At 40.0% G+C, this 20,725-nt stretch overlaps 1 protein-coding gene across 2 annotated transcripts in view; it reads left to right on the top strand.

Moving 5' to 3' along the window:
• Positions 1–20,382, top strand: part of SPATA6 (spermatogenesis associated 6) — a 122,029-nt gene extending 101,647 nt beyond the window's left edge. For both annotated transcript variants that reach the window (XM_031969155.1, XM_031969156.1), the window contains 2 exons: positions 11,498–11,589; positions 20,144–20,382. In XM_031969155.1, coding sequence (XP_031825015.1) covers positions 11,498–11,589; positions 20,144–20,318 — 267 coding nt within the window. In that variant the 3' untranslated portion in view covers positions 20,319–20,382. The remainder of the gene's footprint in view (positions 1–11,497; positions 11,590–20,143) is intronic.
• The last annotated feature ends 343 nt before the right edge of the window (positions 20,383–20,725 follow it).

Below are 20,725 nucleotides of genomic sequence, written 5' to 3' on the forward strand. Positions count from 1 at the left end.
GTTCAGCCCTGCCAAGGGCAAGGAGAGGGAATTCCTTTGGCCAGCCCTAGAATGAGAGCCGTGTGCCTCCTACCATCTGTGCCTTTGACTTTTCTAAAGCTGGCAATAAAACACATTAACCCTTTCATTTGCTTTTTCAACCCATCACCTCCCAGCAGCCTTCTGAAGGCCTTGCAAATTATACTGAAGCAGGAGAGAGAATGTTGGACAGTACACAAGGAGATGCATCCCTAGTTTCTCACCTCCTCATGTCTTTCTGAGATCTCCTGCCAAATTGACCTCAAGACCCCCATTGGAGATCCGCCATTTCATGGGTACTGGGATAGGAGGATGTGGTGTGGGCCTGATGTGCTCCCTTTTCTGGGCCAACAGAGCCTGATGAGGTCTTTTAAAATTCGTGACATTTGACAAAGGTCAATAAACACCAACATTTCTCTGTAACAAAGAACAGAAAGAGCACCAACCTTCACAGAACCCTGGAATTGGTTTTTGATAATTCAAAATTACTGTGGCAGAGCCAGCCCTGCCCAGCTTATGGCCCTCTCTGAACTCCTTTTGGCTTCCTTTGGTTTATTTTTAATGACCCATTAAGGATCTTATTTCTCTCCTTTTTAAAAATTTCACTATTAGTGCCCTCCAGCTCCTGCCACAACATTCCTGAACCAATTTAAAAATAAAAGGCTGCCTTTCTCATAAATAAGCAGTGCAGTCTGTACACTGGCCGCATTTGCAAATGGAAGCCTTGGGTCCGACCATGCAAGTGGTCCCTCACCAGGAGTTGTGGCTGTTACTGCTAAGTCCTGTGTGGGTTCAGGGCTGGCTCCCGGAGCTGGATGACCTTTCTGGGCCAGTGCCTTTATATCCAAGGCATCCATTCCTGGAACCGCTTCCTTACTTAGACCCATTGGGCTGCTGTTTCTTGCTCCAGAGCTCCTGTTCTCTTAATTCTTCTGGAGCAGGCCAGAATTCGTGCCATCATTCGTGCTCAGACAGGTCTGTACAGTTGGGCTTGAGGACCCCAAAACCATTTGGATTCCTGGGCAGTGCCCCCATTTTCTCAGATGCCTCCTGTTGTCCTGTTTGACGCAGGGTCCGGCTCCTGGCCATCTGGTGCCGGTTCAAAGTGGACTTCCCCCTCACTAGAGAAATGGGGAGTGGGAGGACCCTGAAAGTACATCCAGCTGCATCCTTGTCATATGGCGCTGAGTAAGTCACTCTCCTTCTCCAGGCCTCAGTTTCCCCACCTGGGGTTCTCTCATTCTCTCCCTACCAGCTCTCAGACCTGGTAACCCTATGACTTGCCTTCATTCTAATTGTTCCTGTCTCGGAAAATTCTTCTCTGTTGCTGAGCCCAGGCTGCTTTTCCGCAGAGCTTGGGAGGGGGTGGGCAGCCTTAGCATGGGCGCTAGCTCTCAGTGCTCTGCCCACCCGGCTCGTTTTCAGGGTGGACGTATCTTGGATCAGTTTCCTCTGACTTTCAAATGCACTTGAGATGACAAAGTAACGCTATGGGAGCTGGGAGTCTCTGATGGATGTTTACCTGGCCTGAACCAGAGCCAGTGCCTCCAGATCACTTGAGTTTGAATGCTCAGCCACAAATAAATAAATGGATTAGTCATTTTTCTGAAGAGCTGAGGAGGCCGTGTGGTTTTAGTTTTCCAGAATGTGCTTTTTCAGAATCCATTTTATTAATCTCATTATGAAATTGTTGGCAAAGATCACTTTTATTAGATCGTCTTTAAAAACAAACCAATGCTTATTTCTATAAAATGTAAGCTCTGTGGACCTTTGCATAGTACTTTCTAGCCATTCTGTACAACTCAAAAGGCATTTATTAATTGCTTGCTGTGTATAAGTTCTTGCAGTCCACTAAACACTAGGATCCAGACACACAACCCACACTGTCTTTTCCTCTGGTGTGCACATCCGAAGTCTTTGTCCCTGAAAGGGAGCAGAGGATCAGAGAAAGTGAAGTCCCAGTAGAAGTCATCCACTTCTCACCCCTCCCAGCCCCCTGGCATCTGTTATCTGCTGAAGCCGTTCTCTGTTCTGGGCTACAAAAAATCTCTACAGAAGGGGCTAGACAGGATCTGGCCTTGAAGTCGTGCTCAGTCCCTGTCAGAGACCATCACTCTGAGTTATGGGACACCAGCATGGCAGCCAGAGACCTGAGGAGCAGAGGTTGTCGACAGGACACTAGGATAAGATCTTGAACTTAAGTAGATAAATTCTCAGGAAAAACAACATCAGCAGAAGGAAATGTGGGCTCGAGATCTAGCAAACAAGGTGAAGCCTCGTGAACAAATAAAGCAAATTGAAGAAAAATGATCCCTCACTTGATAAGATGGAGGACCCTGTGGAATGTGAGGAGTATTTGGAACCACTATATGCTGTTCCTGAGTAACTTTTTATGTTTTAAAATAAATGTTAAACTTTTTAAAGATAATTCCAAATTTATCATGTTGTACAAGAAAAATCAAACCAAAAGAGAAAAAGCCACAAGAAAGAGCCAACAAAGGTAAAAATACCATGCTTCGATCCACATTTCATTTTTTTCTCTGAATGTAGATGATTTTCTATCCTGAGTCTATCGGAATCATCTTGAATCACCTCATTGTTGAGAAAAGCCAAGTCCATCACAGTTGATTATCACATAATTTTGTTGTTGCCGTGTACAATGTTTTCTTGGTTCTGCTTGCTTCCCTCAGCATCAGCTCATGTAAATCTTTCTAGGCTTTTTAAAAATCAGCCTCTTCATCATTTCCTAGAACAATAAAACCATTGGGTTCCTCGACCATAACTTATTCATCCATTCTCCAATTGATGGGCATCCATTCAATTTCTGATTTCTTGTCCTATAAAAAAATTGTTACAAATGTGAATCTTTTCTCCTCTTTTATGCTCTCTTTGGGATACAAGCCCAGTAGAAACACTGCTGGATCAAAGGGTATGCACAGTTTGATAGCCCTTTGAGCATAATTCCAAATTGCTCCCCAGAATGGCTGTATCAGCTCACAACTCCACCAGTAATGAATTAGCATCCCAGTTTTCCCATATTCCTTCCAATATTTATCATTATCTTTTCCTGTCATCTTAACCAATCTGAGAGGTGTGAAGCGGGACCTCAGAGTTGTCTCAATTTACCTTTCTGTAATCAATAGTGATATAGAGCATTTTTTCATATGACTATAAATGACTTTAATTTTTTCATCTGAAAATTGTTCGTATCCTGTGATCATTTATGAATTGGGGAATAATTTGTATTCTTATAAATTTGACTTAGTTCTTTATATATTTTAGAAATGAGGCCTTTTTCAAAAATACTGGCTGTAAAAATTGTTTCCCAGTTTTCTGCTTCCTTTCTAATCTTGGCTGCATTGTTCCTGAGTAATTTAAAAGAGAAATGAGAATTATGAGAACAGAATTTATAGCCTGCCTTAACAGCATAAATAATGGCAATCTGCAATGGCAAGCTTCACCAAAGAAACAAAAGAGAGAATGATAGATTAGGAATGCAAATACACAGATGTGAAGGGCAACTTAGAAGAAGTGAAGCAGAAAGCAATAACTTTTTAAAAATAGGCTCACTATGTAAAGAAAACATATTGATTTCAAAGACACAGTGTGTAGAAATAAGCTAAGAATCATAGCTTTCCCAGAAGACTCTGACAAGACAAAAAAAAGCCCTTAAAATCATAATGGACAAAATGATACAAGAAAACTGCCCAGAATTTTTGAACATGGAAAAAGAAATTGCTGATTGAAATAATCCACAAATTCTTTTCAGGAAAAAAAAAAAAACTTCAAACTCCAAGACATATGCATAGTGATTAAATTTAACAATCCAGTTCAGAAATGAATTCTGCAGGAAATCAGAAGAAAGACTTTCAAATACAAAAGTAAGGAAATTAAAATAGCACAAGACTTTTGTTCCCCTGCCAGAAAATGCAGAAGCGAATAGAATTATATTCTGAAGGGCAATGGAGCTCAAGACACAGTTCAGGATGGCCTATCCAACATGTCTGAGCTTAACCGTACATGGAAAAGAAAAGATGAGTGTTCCATAATAAAGAAGCACTAGAAACATTCTTGGAATAAAAACCAGATCTGAAGAGATTATTCATTTCTTGAACACCCCAAGCTGCAGGACAGGTGAATAAATGCAGCAGCCAGGGATAGCAATACCACCAGAACGACATCAGAGATACCAATGAGAGACTTCTTCCTAATGTACACAAGGAGATGGGAATGAAGGCCGAAGTAAGGTGTAGATCATAAGTAAGAGACAGGTTGGGGGCATTATGGACAGACTCTGTTACAGACCTGACTACAGGTGAATCAGTGTTACTTGTGGGAGGTACATGAAAATGGGGGTGGGGAACAGGGGGCATGGAGGTAAGGGTGGGATGTGCCTAGGAATGAGGGAAAGATGATCCCTACCATCTAAGGGATGGAACATTATGAACCCAGGAAGGAGCAGGTAACCAGAGGGAAGGTTGCACAATCAGGGTCATGCAGGTGGGGGGTGGCGTCCTCTCTGTCACCTGCAGGAATTGGTGGTGGTCTGGAATGAGGTACAATGGAATATTGTGGGCCAAGCCCTACACGTCAAGGAGGGACCAGAATGGCCACCTTGGACGTTTGGATGCATGAGAAGTACAGAGGAGAGAGAGACTAGGTACTTACAGATGTCATGAACCAGAGAATAAGGATCTAGAGTAGACAGGATAAATTAAAAACACAGGACAGAGAGGACAGCTAGAAAAACCTCTCTGAAAAGGGACACAAAAAATAAAATTTAAAACATGAACAAAACTCGTTGAAGGGGAGAAAAGAAAAAGGCAATCTATCTGCCTGAGAGAAGGAAAAAGGAGAAAGCTATAAATAGAAAGAAAAAGGAACAAACAAAACCTTCAAGGCAAGGGTAGTGAATGGAAAAGCTGATAAGGATTAAAGAGCTAGTGGGAATAGGGCCATCTTCAAAACAAATGGGCTAAACTAACTGGAGGAAAATAATACTGTGTTTACAATAAAAGAGGGAAAAATCATATTGTGAGAAAAAACAATATTAGAACCAAATGGAGGACAAAATAAACCTGATTCTCATATACTTACATATGAATGGATTAAACAGCACAGTATAATCAAAAAGAGGAACAGTTTGGATAAGAAAACAAAAGCCTCCAATCTATTGCTTACAAAAACACATGAAAAAAAGGCATGCGTGAAATTAAACTGAAGATATGGAGGAAAATTATTATGCGTCAAATGAATCTAAAGAAATTAAAATACAAAAAACAAAACACAGGAGTTTTAAACATGCTTTCTGACCAAGCAAAAACAGTCAGATAATTTAAAGGCACCAACAAGGAAACAACTTCATGTTGGAAGGAACTATAAGCAACAAATCAATATCTTTAACAAACTTATATGCTTCAGATTCTTTAGCATCAGCATTTATGAAGGAAACATTAATTGAGCTATGAGAAACCATAATCGTAACACAGAAGTGACAGATTTCAATATCCCTCTAGCAAATTTGGATAAGTCTAACTGATAGACCAGAGAAAATATAGAACTAAACAAATTTCCTGGAGAAACTAATATTAAAGGACTTATAATGTCATCTAAAAGGGGCTTCAAAGGAATGTAAATAATTCTGATCACCCCATGAAACTTTTACAAAAATTGACCATGTGATTCAAGGCAATTCCAATGACTTGGGGTGGAAAATGCCATCTGCTTCTAGAGCGAGAACTATGGAGATTGAATGTGGATCAAAGCATAGTATTTTCACATTTGTTTGTTTTTTTCCTTTTGGTCTGATTTTTCTTGTATAACATGACAAATATGGAAATAGGTTTAAAAGGATTGCATATATTTAACTTATATCTGATTGCTTGCGATCATGGGAAGGGGAGAGGTAAGTGAAGGAGGGAGAAAAATTTGGAACACAAAGTCTTACAAAAATAAATGTTGAAAATTATCTTTACATATATTTGGAAAAATAAAATAATATAGAGGAGGACATTGACCACTCATTATAGTAGAGAGATATTGTAAATAAATGTAAAACTAGTTAATACATCTTTTATAGACCATAATGCAAAATAGTCATAGTTCAGGAACTATGAACAAAAGACAATCCCAAATGGAAACTTAACAATGAAATCCTTAATAATGAGGGTGTCAGAGAACAAATCATAGACAATGATGTGGAAGAAAATGATAATGATGAACCACATTCCAAAACTTCTAGGGATGCAGATAAAGCAGTTCTCGGGGAAGGGAGGAGGGGAAGTCACATCCCTACAAACATACATTAATGAAATAAAAAGAGAAATTAATTAACTTAAGATGCACGTGAAAAAGTTAGAAAGCCAACAAATAAACTCAAAAATGAGAGATAATTTGAGGAGAAACATAGAAATAATAAAACTAAAAACTGAGTTTTTGAAAAGATAAATAAAATTGACAATTGTTTAGCAAATATGATTAAAAAGAGAGCAGAAAGTCAAGTCAATGAAATAGCATATAAGTGAGATGAAATCCCAACAAAACCAGAATCAAACACATACCTGGTTACATGCTAACAAAACTGAAAACATAAAAAAATAGAGGAATGTCTTTAAAAATGTAAAATACTCAAAACTATCCAAAGAACAAATAAATAAAAGATCTTAAACAGCCCAATCTCAAAAAAAGGAAATAAATTTAGCTGAAAAGGAACTGTCAGGAAAAAAAAAAGTTATTTGGTCCTGATGAATTCACAAGAGAATTCTAGCAATTTTTTTTGATAATAAAAAACACCCATATTATCAAATTATTCCTGAAAGCTAAGAAATTATACTACTAGAATTCTTTTATGTTAGCACCGAAACTGGGAAAGCATAAAGCTCAGGAGGAAAACTTTAAGCCAAAATGATTAATGAATATTGATTCAAACATTTTTAAAAGAATCTTGACAATGAGACTATATGGCATTTTATCCAAGAAATCATTCGTTATGACCACATGAGCTTAATACCAGGAACGTGAAGATGGTTCAACACTAGGAAAACAATCAATAAAGTAAATCACATTAAAAGCCAAAACATTTAAAAACCACACAGTCATCTCAATGGATACATAAAAACCCTTGACAACATATCACTCTTTTGTGCTAAAAACCCTATTAAGTATAGGCATTGAAGAACCTTTTTTTGATATAATGAAAAACATGTATTAAAAATAGAAGGCAAGCATCCTATGCAATGAGGATATACTAGAACCTCTTCCAATAAATAGAAGAGCCAAAGAAGGATGCTTTCTCTCTATTGTTTGCTATAGGTCTAGGGACTTGGCACAGCCTCCCCTGCTTAAATCCAATTCATGGGCGTGTCATGGCATCAGGTCCCTGATGGACCTGGTAGTCTTTGAGAACAAAGGACCACCACCAACAGCAGCAGCAGGTCTGGAAATGCCAACAATAGCAATAAGATGATAATTTAAGATTATACAAATAGGTAAAGTATAGATAAAACTATTCCTATTTGGTAATGAAAAAATGGTATACTTGAAAAATTCTAAGGAATCAGCAAATTGAGACAATAGCTTCAACAGAATTGTAGGCTACAAAATAAATCCTAAAAATCAATAGCATTTCAACATTACAATAAAAAATCCAAGAAGCAACAAAAGGATAATACTATTCAAAAATAACCACAAAGTTCATAAAATACCTACCAAGGCACACAAAAACATGTACAGATACAATTACAAACTTAATTAGCTGAAGGAATATTCAATGTTTAGGGCTAGGCAATACCAATATAATAAAAATGACAATACTACCAAAGTTAATTTATATTTTATTTCTATGCCAATCGAATCACTCAGGGTTTATGCTATAGAACTTGATAAAATAACAAAATTCACTTGGAAAAACTTAAGATCTAGAATGTCCATGGAAATGGCTAAAAGAAATATGTATAAAAGGGGAATATCATTCTTAGCCCTTGAACTATGCTATAAAACATCCATCATCAAAACTGTTTGGTACTGGTCCTGGTTAAAAAAAATAGATCAGTGAAACATGGAAAAATCCTAAACAATAGCCCAAGGTTTGATAAAAAAGAAAACATAAGTTACCTAGGAAAAATAATCCTTATTTAATAAAAACTGCTGGGAAACCTGGAAAGCATTCTGGCAAAAATTTAGACTAGTCTAACATATCACACTACATTCTGCCTGCTAATAGCTGGGAGAAGTTTATGATATGCTTCTTTTATTAAAAATCATGCTGCAAAAAATTAGAAGAGAAACAGATCACACAGCTCTCACAGCTCTCAGATATATATATTTTAAAATATATTTTCATTTCATTAAATATTTCGCAATTACATGTAAAAGTTAACATCCATTTTTTAAAATTGTGAATTCCAGGTTTGCTCCTTTCTGCCCCCATCCAATCTCTTGAGAAGGTGAGCAATATTAATTATACATGTGAAGTCATGCAAAAGATATGTCCATATTAGCTAAATTGCAAAAGAAAACAGACAAAACAAGAAAAATGGGGTTAAAAAAAGTATACTTCAGTCAATCTACAAAGTTTATCAGCTCTCTCTCTCTCTGGAGGTGAATAGCATTTTTCATCATGGGTCCTTTGGAATTGTCCTGGATCACTGTCATGATCACAGTAGCTGTCTTTCTCATTTGACCCCATAGGGGACACATTCTTAACAAATAACAGATGGAGGCAATTGTAAAATATAAAATACATCACTTCACTTAAACTTAAAAGCTTCTGCACAGACAAAATTAATACACCCATGATAAAGGAAAATGGTCAAGTGGAGAAAAAAATAAATTTTTCCGATAAGGGTTTAATATCTAAGATATATAAACAATTTATGCATACACATATATGTGTTTGTGTGTGTGTGTGTGTGTATGTGTGTGTGTGTGTATAAACTAATTCCCCAGTAGAGCAGGAATTAAAGGATATGAACAATTTTCAAAAGAATTTCAAAGGATTCACAACCACGATCAAAACAAGGTTTCACCTTATACCCTGAACATTAGCAAAGATTGGGAAAAAATTATAATAGTGTTGGAAGAGTTGTCAAACTATAGGCCCAATAATGCATTTTGTTGGAGATGTGAATTAGTAGAATCCTTCTGAAGAGATTTTTTTGAATTATGCAAATGAAGTGACTAAAATCTATACTCTTTGAACTAGAAATTCTGTTACTGTACCAATTTCCAAAAGAAGACATTAACAACAAAAAATTCCCAATATTTACACCAAAATTTTGATAGTAACACTTTTTTGATGAGTATCTATTGGGGAATGGCTAAATAAATTGTCAAAAAAAAATTTATTGTGTTGTAAAAAAAACGATGGATGTGATGACTATAGAGAAGCACAGAGAGATCTGTATGGACTTATGTAGACTGGAATAAGCAGACCCAAGAAAACCATATACCCAGTAACTATCACGATGTAGATGGAAAGAATGACACTCCAAAAAATCAAAAGTTAATGTTACAAATTATCAGGATCATTCAGGCAGCATTGTGGAAGGTAGTGTGATATGTTAGACTAGCCTAAATTTTTGCCAGAATGCTTTTCATTGGGGACTCCTCTCCCCATCTCACTCTTTCATAGAAGTGAGGGGTCCACAGATAATACACGCCATATTTTTTTTAACTTTTTTTTTTTTTTAGTGTGTCGGTTTCTCTTTTTTTTTTAAGTACTTTTTATAATATGGGATAATGTTGGGAGGGGCAGGAAGATGTAAAAATCAGAAAACATCAGTGAAAGCTTACTTTACAAAAGAAAACATGATAGAGAAATGGTGTCAGCCACACCCCGCTCCCAAACCCACTTTCCTCATCTCTGTAAAGTCCTCAGGATGAAGGTCTCCTATTGGTTGCTGTTGTAGGTGTCCTATCGTGATGCTGCAGTAACTCCGGGTTTCCTGGCTGTGAGCCCTGGGTGACCTCCTTATTCTGTGGGATTCTTCTCAGGGCACTTTCATGCATCTTTGGTAGGGAGCCATCCAGCACACAGGAGCCTTCTCCTGGTATTCTTAATTGTTCATGGATCCGAGAGCAATGCTCAGTGACCAGTTATCCCTTGTGCTCCCTGTCTTTAATAATGTGGTTCTTAGGACTAATCAGAAGGTACTGGCATCTGTGGTATATTTGTAGAAACCAGGAAAGAGAAACAGAGCTTCCTAGTGGGGTTGGAGGCTGCTCGGTTCTGTTTGGTTCTGAAATATAGAATGTCATGGCTGGCCCAGATGGACCTGTTAGGGACCTGAAGCATTACAGTGGAAGGCAAAGCCAGCATTCACACCCAGGTGTGATCAGATGGTGATACATGGGAAACTTGTCTAAGTCCATCTATTTTGCCAACACAGGAACACAGACCATAGAGTATCAATGGACTGAACTCAAGGAAGGAACTGAAGTTCCACAGGGATGGGAGTGGCCATTCTGTGCCTGGAAGATCACAAGGAAGGAGGTCCCTGGGCCCCAGGGTGGAAAAGAGCTGAGACTTGGGAAGGAGGTCTAGAGAAAGACAGTTTTCCACAGGCAAATATTTGCCAGCGTTACACTTTGTGAGGCGCTGGAAGTTTGAACGCCGAGCCGGGCCCCCGGCATCTGAGCCCATTTCAGGGCAGCGAACTCAGGCAGGAGGAGGATGCCCGCCGTCCCAGAGGACAAAGACAGAGCCAGAGTCAGGAGCCACTCTGTCACCTTGGGATGGACCGCTTCACGTGGTCCTCCCATGGACGTTGTGAATCCAGGTCGGACCCCACAAGGCATTTTGTTTAACCTTCTGAGTCTGCAGATGGAGCCGTTTTCCAGAGAGGACTCTCCCCCTGGACCTTGGAACGTCCCCTTAATCACCAGTTGCACCAAGGGGGTCAGACGCTCAGGACAAGCCAGAATACTTCCCCTTTGGTCCAAGAGGCAAAACTGGCTTTGGGCCCAGATGCAGTCCGGAGCCCAGGGGCAGCTGTAGCTCATGTGTGTGAGACTCATATCTCAGGTTTCCTTGGGCCAAGCTGAGGCTGAGCGGGCGAGGTCCTGAGGCTTGGAGCCAGAGGGGCCCAGTCCAGCGGGGTCATTGTGTAAATTGTAAAATCCAGCCCCAAAGTGTGAAAGCGGTTCATGCAAAGTCACCAGTGCAATAAATAAGTAGTAGTCGTGACCTGAACCCAGGTCTTCTGACTTAAAATTCAGTGGTCTTCCTACCACACTCCCTTCCATCACAGAGCTTGAGTGAACTGTTATCAAAAAAAAAAAACCTGTTAGCAAGATTCCACTGAGGTTCAGTAAAACAAATGGTAAGTACGAGGTTCAGTAAAACAAATGGTAAGTACGCGGCAATGTGGCTTTTTCTTCTCCTTTGTCAAGAAATCGTAACATTTAGATAAACTTTTATGAAATGAAAGCTGTTTCCAAAGAGTGAAAACTAACCCAGTGATTTCTTGAATTCTTTCAGGATGAGACAGACCAGGAAAAAGATGAGGAGCTGGACCTGAAAAGAAGTTTTTCATATAAAGACTCCGTCTGTGATAGTGATCCAGAATACAGGTACGGAGGCCTGGCTGTGCGGACAAAGGGATGGAAGCAGCTGTGCGACTTAAGCGTTCTTGGGGGAGAAGAAGGAGTCTCCCAAGCTACCTGGGGATTTTCTGATCCACCTGTAAGGCAGAGACAGGCTGCACAGTAACGGGCTTTTCTAAGAGAGTTCTTTGTAGATTTTGTGGATTCTTCCCTTCCGCCATTGTGGTGAGCAGTGTGTGTGTGGCTGCCCTACAGACCTTTGTTTTCTCAACTCGGTGCTGAAAATGTTCTCCAGTTAAAGATCAGTTTGCATAATTTTAGCTCAAGAGAAAAATGTTTTCTAAAAAGTGTCAGTTCTCTTTTCTCATCTCTAAACTTCAGAAATGGTTCTGTTATTCATCATTCTGATCTTGGCTCTTTGTGACCCCATCTGGGGTTTTCCTGGGAAAAATACTGAAGGGCTTGGCCACTTCCTTCTCCAGCTCATGAGGAAACTGAGGCAAGTCGGGTTAAGTGACTTGCCCAGGCAAGGAAGCTGCTCTGAGCTTGGTGGTGGTGCTGGTCCTCAGGGATCGCCTTTCCCAGTGTGCACCAAGCCCACCACAGAAGCCCAGCCAATCTTCTTCTTCTTCTTCTTCTTCTTTTTTTTTTTTTTGTCAGAAGTAAGATTTATTTTTATTTTTTTTATTATAACTTTTTATTGCCAGAACCCAGGCCAGGGTAATTTTTTACAACATTATTCCTTGCACTCACTTCTGTTCTTACTTTATCCCTCCTTCCACCCCCTCCCCTACATGGCAGGCAGTCTTATACATGTTAAATAGGTTACAGTATGTCCTAAATACAATATATGTGTGCAGAACCGAACAGTTCTCTTGTTGCACAGGGAGAATTGGATTCAGAAGGTAAAAACAGTCACTGTGGGCTGTTGTCAGAGGGGTGGGGCTCACGGGTCTGGGGTCTGAAGAGGGTCCTTGGCTTTTTGGCCTGAGGACGTGCTCTGCAGGAGGTTCAGTCTTCACCAGCTGTCATTAATGTCTTGTAAAAGCTCTTTGCCATTTATTGGTCTAATTAAAAATGGGGCGTTCTCCATCTCAGGAGGGCGTGATCAATGACACTTCAAAGTGGTCTCCACCTTCCCTTTGTGAAACTTCCACTAGTTTGGCTCCTGGGATCCAGGGACTCGGGGACAGACCAGCACCCCATTTTATTAAGGGGTTCACAGTGGAAAGGTACTGCCTGGGAAGGTCCTCCTGGGATTAGGGCAGTTAGGAAGCACAGACTTACACCTGGATAGGTGTTCTTAACCTCTCTGAGCTCTCTGAACCCCTTGGATCTCTCGGGAGTCTTGGGAAGACTGGGCCCCTTCTCAGAAAGGTTTTTAGATCCAGGATGACAGAGTGAATGAAAGACTGCAGTTCAGTTTGATGTTTGTGGGCCCACCAGTTAAACTTCCTGATTCAGCCCAATGACCCTGTTTGGGGAAGGGTGAGGAACTTGCCCGGGTCAGGAGAGGGTATGCAACAAAATGGGCTAATTCCAAATCCAGCCGCTCAGCGGGCGCAGGGGGCAGGGAGTATATGGGAGGTGGGTGGGATCTGGCCCAAGCTCTTCTTTTAATTGTTGAGGAAAGACAAGCGTGTGCTCCCCCCAATTAAGTGCACGCTTGGGCTGAAAAAAGGAACAAAAGGATCCCCAGGCCATTCCTAGGGGTTCCTGAAAATCTGGAAGAGCTGGGCAGGAACTGGCCACACAGGGAAGGCAAATGTTCCACTCACATGTGGGCCAGTTAGTACTCTGGCCAAGAGCCAGCCGTGTCTCTGGCCAAGAGCTGGACGTGTCTCTGGCCAAGGGATTCTATATGATGGAATCCTCCAGTTTCAAAAATGTGACTTTGTACCTTCAGATCCACACTGCCCTCCCTTGGCCCAGCCACCCCCTAATCTGGGAGCTCAACAGTTCCTACAATAGCTTCCTCACTAGTCACTTCGCCTCAGTTTCCTCATCTATAAATTGGCCTAAGAAGCTTTCATTACATACTGATCTCTTGTGAAAACCCTTGGCAATCTGCAAATGCTATAAATCTGTGAGCAGAGCGTCCCCCGGGACATTCAACAGTTCTCACTGTCCTTTATTTCTGAGATATTTCATCATTTTGTTTTCCCAAATTCCAGAAAAATCATTTTTATATTTGATTTTTGAAATGTTGAGTTCCAAATTCAGTTCCCCTCTCCTCATTATTGAGAAGGCAAGCAACCTGATATAGGTTTAACACGTGCAATAACCATAACACAAATGCCCCCCCCCCCAATAAAAGCCATAAGAAAAATAAAGTTTTTAAAAGTATGCTTCAGTCTGCATTCAGACTCCATCAGTTCTGTCTCTAGAGGTAGATAACATATTTCATCACAAATTCTTCAGAATCGTCTTGGATTATTGTATTGCTGAAAATAGAGAAATTATTTGCAGTTGGTCATCATACAATATTGCTGTTACAAGCATCATATGATATTGTATACAGTGTTCTTTTGGTTCCCTCATTTCACTTCTCATCAGTTCATAAATATCTTCACAGGTGTTTCTGAAAGCATCCTGCTGCTCATTTATTATAGAACAACAGTATTCTATCACAATCATATACCATACTATATATACACAATCAACCATTCACCGATTGATGGGCCTCCCCTCGATTTCTAAGTCTTTGCCACCACGAAAAGAGCTTCCAGAAATATTTTTGTAGATATATAGATCTTTTTTTTTAAAAAAAAAATCTCTTTGGGATACAGAACGAGTACTGGCATTGCTGGGTCAAAGGGCATGTATGGTTTTCTAACCCTTTGGGAATAGTTCCAAACTTCTCTCCAGAATAGTTGGATCCACCATTAGTGAATTAGTGCCTCCCCTGTCCCACAGTCCCCTCTCACATTTACTATTTTCTTTTCTTGTCATATTAGCCAATCTGATAAGTGTGAGTCGGTATCTCAGAGTTGTTTTAATCTGCCTTTATCAAACCAAAAGTTTTTTATTTTTAATTAACTTAAAATTTAAATAGAAAATAGAAATAGAAAAAAAGTTATATGTATAGCAGTTCATAAGAGAGATATGAGACAAAAATACCCATTTCAAGAAAGCCCATATAATAAATAGTATAGATTGTATTCAGAGCTGTCCATCTTTTCTTTGCTTCCTTGTAGGTTTTTTTGGTTCTCTGCTATGAACTTATGTAGATATATATGAATGTATAGATATGTATGATTATATATATCTATGTATATATATGTGTAATATATATATCATATTTTTCTAAATCCACCAACTCATTTCCTACACCCCAGCAATATTCCAACCTTTTTACTATTTACTTATTTTAAAATAATCTAAAACAATATTGATTAATATGGCCAACAGACAGTGTAGTTTACTAATTTTTCTGTCTTGGTTAAATCTAGTTGCCTGAGATCAATGATTACTATCCCTTCTTTTTTCTAATGAATCCTACTCCAGATCATTATTATTTTTATGTTTATTTCTTATTTCCTATCCCTCCAGCTTCTTCTGCTTTACTTCTTTTTTTTATTTTATTTAATAGCCTTTTATTTACAGGTTATATGTATGGGTAACTTTACAGCATTAACAATTGCCAAACCTCTTGTTCCAATTTTTCACCTCTTACCCCCCCACCCCCTCCCTCAGATGGCAGGATGACCAGTAGATGTTAAATACATTAAAATATAACTTAGATACACAATAAGTATACATGACCAAACCGTTATTTTGCTGTACAAAAAGAATCAGACTCTGAAATATTGTACAATTAGCTTGTGAAGGAAATCAAAAATGCAGGTGGGCATAAATATAGGGATTGGGAATTCAATGTAATGGTTTTTAGTCATCTCCCAGAGTTCTTTCTCTGGGCGTAGCTGGTTCAGTTCATTACTGCTCCATTGGAAATGATTTGGTTGATCTCGTTGCTGAGGATGGCCTGGTCCATCAGAACTGGTCATCATATAGTATTGTTGTTGAAGTATATAATGATCTCCTGGTCCTGCTCATTTCACTCAGCATCAGTTCGTGTAAGTCTCTCCAGGCCTTTCTGAAATCATCCTGTTGGTCATTTCTTACAGAACAGTAATATTCCATAATATTCATATACCACAATTTATTCAGCCATTCTCCAACTGATGGACATCCATTCAGTTTCCAGTTTCTGGCCACTACAAACAGGGCTGCCACAAACATTCGTGCACATACAGGTCCCTTTCCCTTCTTTATAATCTCTTTGGGATATAATCCCAGTAGTAACACTCTTCTGCTTTACTTCTATGAGCTATCTTGCCTTCCTAATACTTAACCTACCCCACCTCCAAGGATCCTCTTATCCTCTCCCCCAACCCTTTCCTTCCCTCTTTATCCTATAAATATATATTTATAATAAACAATAAATAATTATAAATAAATATAATAAATATAAAGAGGAATACTCTTCTATTCCCATCCCTTATCCTATTCCCCTTATTTCTTTATAAATTTAGATTACTTGTATACCTTTCTAGATATCTATATCTATATTTATGTATTGTTTCCTCTTTAACCCAGCCCAGGGTTCTAGTTCTCCTCCACCATCGAATTACTCTGAATCACTTCTTGCTCTCGCACCTCATTCATATAACATAATTACTCCCTCATGTACTGAGTATATGTACATGTGTATACACACACACATATCCATGCTTAATTGTAGCCTTCTTGAGGGAATTGAGGGAGAAAAGGGGAATAAAAAAGTTCATAGCAGAGAACCAAAAAAACCTACAAGGAAGCAAAGAAAAGATGGACAGCTCTGAATACAATCTATACTATTTATTATATGGGCTTTCTTGAAATGGGTATTTTTGTCTCATATCTCTCTTATGAACTGCTATACAATTAAGCATGGATATGTGTGTGTGTATACACATGTACATATACTCAGTACATATATATTACACATATATATACATAGATATATATAATCATACATATCTATACATTCATATATATCTACATAAGACTGTATTATGCTTATTTGTCCTCTGTTTCTCTGAAGGTGGATAACATTCTTCTTCATAATTTCAAGTCTTTCCATATTTTTCTAAATCCACCAACTCATTTCCTACACCCCAGCAATATTCCAACCTTTTTACTATTTACTTATTTTAAAATAATCTAAAACAATATTGATTAATATGGCCAACAGACATGTGTTTACTAATTTTCTGTCTTGGTTAAATCTAGTTGCCTGAGATCAATGATTACTATCCCTTCTTTTTTCTAATGAATCCTACTCCAGATCATTATTATTTTTATGTTTATTTCTTATTTCCTATCCCTCCAGCTTCTTCTGCTTTACTTCTTTTTTTTATTTTATTTAATAGCCTTTTATTTACAGGTTATATGTATGGGTAACTTACAGCATTAACAATTCCAAACCTCTTGTTCCAATTTTCCCTCTACCCCACCCCTCCCTCAGATGGCAGGATGACCAGTAGATGTTAAATACATTAAAAATATAACTTAGATACACAATAAGTATACATGACCAAACCGTTATTTTTGTACAAAAAGAATCAGACTCTGAATTATTGTACAATTAGCTTGAAGGAAATCAAAAATGCAGGTGTGCATAAATATAGGGATTGGGAATTCAATGTAATGGTTTTTAGTCATCTCCCAGAGTTCTTTTCTGGGCATAGCTAGTTCAGTTCATTACTGCTCCATTGGAAATGATTTGGTTGATCTCGTTGCTGAGGATGGCCTGGTCCATCAGAACTGGTCATCATATAGTATTGTTGTTGAAGTATATAATGATCTCCTGGTCCTGCTCATTTCACTCAGCATCAGTTCGTGTAAGTCTCTCCAGGCCTTTCTGAAATCATCCTGTTGGTCATTTCTTACAGAACAGTAATATTCCATAATATTCATATACCACAATTTATTCAGCCATTCTCCAACTGATGGACATCCATTCAGTTTCCAGTTTCTGGCCACTACAAACAGGGCTGCCACAAACATTCGTGCACATACAGGTCCCTTTCCCTTCTTTATAATCTCTTTGGGATATAATCCCAGTAGTAACACTCTTCTGCTTTACTTCTATGAGCTATCTTGCCTTCCTAATACTTAACCTACCCCACCTCCAAGGATCCTCTTATCCTCTCCCCCAACCCTTTCCTTCCCTCTTTATCCTATAAATATATATTTATAATAAACAATAAATAATTATAAATAAATATAATAAATATAAAGAGGAATACTCTTCTATTCCCATCCCTTATCCTATTCCCCTTATTTCTTTATAAATTTAGATTACTTGTATACCTTTCTAGATATCTATATCTATATTTATGTATTGTTTCCTCTTTAACCCAGCCCAGGGTTCTAGTTCTCCTCCACCATCGAATTACTCTGAATCACTTCTTGCTCTCGCACCTCATTCATATAACATAATTACTCTTTTTACCTTTTCCTCCAGTTTTGCTTTTTAGAATCACATTATGTTTGACTGTACCCCAATCTTTCTTTTGAACGACTCAATTACTAATGACAATCTTAGAATATGGTTTACATTTCCACATATGAAATTAAGTTTTTTCTTACAGAATCCCTTGAAATTAAAATGTCTTTGATGTATATCTTATATTTTTCTTGGATCCAATTTTCTATTAAGTTCAGATCTTTTTGCAACAAAATCCTGAAAGTCTGGCAATTCATTAGATAGCCATTTTTTTCATTTAGGATTTTGCTTAACTTTGCTAGATTATGATGTTTTTCGTCACAAACCTAGTTCTTTTGCTCTTCGATATATAGTATTCCAGCATTTGTGGTCTTTTAATGTAGCTACTGCTAGATCTTGTATGATTCTAGTTGTGACTCCATTGTATTTGATTATTTTTCTTGTTGCTCATAACGTTTTCTCCATCTGGGGGTTTGGGAATGTGATGATGCTCCTGTAAGCTTTCCTAACAGGATCCTTTTCAGGTTGTGATTGATGGATTTTTTTTATTTCTGCTTTTCATTCTTTTTCTAATAGTTCTGGAAGATTTTCTAATTACTTACTATATTATTGTATTAAGATTCTCTGTTTTTGGAAGCTTTCAGGTGGTCCAATTATTCTTATTATTCTTCTGATCTATTCTCCAGGTCTGTTGTTTTTCTTATGAGATGTCTCACATTGTCTTTTATTTTTTCATTTTCTTTTACTATTTCTTAGTCTCATTAAGTTCACTGGGTTCCTCTTTTCCAACTCTAGTTTTCAGGGAGTCATTTCTTCTTTAAGATTTTTGGATCTCCCTTTCTAGTTGTTTAACTTTCTTTTCAGAATCTTCTTGTTTTTCTTGAATTTCTTTTGAATGTTTTTCTTCATCTCATTTGATTTTTAAAGTCTTTTTTAAGTTCTATGAATTCTTTTGAGGCAGCTGACCATTAACATTACTCTCTGGGGCAGTTGAGGCTTTTTTTACTTCAATATCGGTTCTGAAGATGAGCCCCAATTTTCTCTATTCCCATAGCAACTTTCTGTGGTTGGGTTTTTTCTCCTTTGCCTGCTTGCTGTTACTTTATTTTGAGTAAGTTATGGAGGGTGGTGCCTCTGCTCCCTCTGCCCTGCAACAGAAACCCCAGGTGCCTGAAGCCAGCAGTGTCTCTGGCCGGTTCCTCCTCACCCAGGCCCAGCCGGGCCTGCAGTTCCTTATCAGCAGAGGTTCCTGGGTGTCCTCCAGCTCAGCAGCCCCCCCTCCCACACTTCCTGGGGAATCCCCCCGGCAGGAGCCCTTCCGCCTGGCTTAGCCCTGAGCCTGGCTGCTGATACTACCACAGCATGAGCCTGGAGGTGGTTGATCTTCACCAGGGCTTCAGACCTTCTGCCCCCAGAGGACCTCAGTTCTGCCTGACTTTTTTTTTTCCTGCTCTGTGTTTGCCCTGAGCTATCTGCTTGGGTTTATGGGGAAGGGCTGGCAAGCCTAGAATTTTCTGACTTATTCTGCCATCTCCCCAGAATCCGTTCTCATCAGTAGAGATTTAGGGAATTCCCCACACCTAAAAGGTGACTCCCTCCCCCTAAGTCCTATGGCTCCTGGCTGCTTGGTGGGCCCTTCCGGGAGTGGGCTGGGCTGTGGGCAGCGGGCCCCCATCGCTGTCCTCCCTCAGACCGGCAGAGTCACGGGGCCCCTGACCTTCCACCAGCCCCCCCACCCCGTCCTTGATTACCTGTGAGCATTTTCTGGGCTTGTCCCTGCCCCCAGGACCCGGCCCAGTGTCTGACCAGTAAGTGCCAGTTGGGGCCGTGAATTAGCACTTTAAGAGCACATGACCAGAAGTCCCGGCAGGGAGATGCTCTTATCACACCCGTGTTGTGGCTAAGGGGGCCGGGAGCCGGTCAGTGACTTGCCGGGGTCCCCCAGACCCAGGAGCCCGAGGCAGCTCACTCTAAACCCCCCCAAATCCTGGGAGCTGACCCCGGGTTCTGGGCTGAGCTGCTGGGCCCCTTTTAGGGTCACAACGCTCTGGGTGACGGCTCTGAGCTTCTCTCCCCTTCTTTTGGCAGTTCCGTATATAGGCCACATCCCTTGGTCCACTTGGATAATGGCGAGTACTGGTCCAACCGAGCAGCAGCATATAAAGGAAAGTCCCATCGAGGCAACTTTGAGAACAGCATGGACAAGATCTATAGGAACTTGTACAGGAAAGCCTGTGGTTCCAGCACACAGGAGAGCTTCTAACACCCCTGCCACCCACTGTACTTGTCCATGCCCGCTTCTCAATGAAATCTGTTACTATAACCAATTTCTGTGTCTATTTTCTGCCTGCCGGATGATGCTTGGCCCACCCACGGCACCTCCTCGGCCGGGCGTCTGAGGGGGCCTGCTGGCAGCTGGGCAGGGCCCGGCAGTGTGCCCCCCGCGGCCGGTGCAGCAGCCGGGGGCTCAGGAGAAGACCTCCAGGTAAGCCGTAAGGACCCTGGGCCCATCCCTGCCCGAGGCGTTTAGAGGGACCCTGATCACATCCCGCCATCCTGATGCCGCCCTCCCCGTTGGTCCCCTTGGGTGTCCGTTCCTGGCTCCCGGGGCCATTTCCTGGGATGGAGATCCCAGCCCAAAGGCACCTGGGTGACAGGGCCCCAGAGAAG

The sequence above is a fragment of the Sarcophilus harrisii genome, chromosome 4, assembly GCF_902635505.1.
Source record: "Sarcophilus harrisii chromosome 4, mSarHar1.11, whole genome shotgun sequence".
Taxonomy (NCBI): domain Eukaryota; kingdom Metazoa; phylum Chordata; class Mammalia; order Dasyuromorphia; family Dasyuridae; genus Sarcophilus; species Sarcophilus harrisii.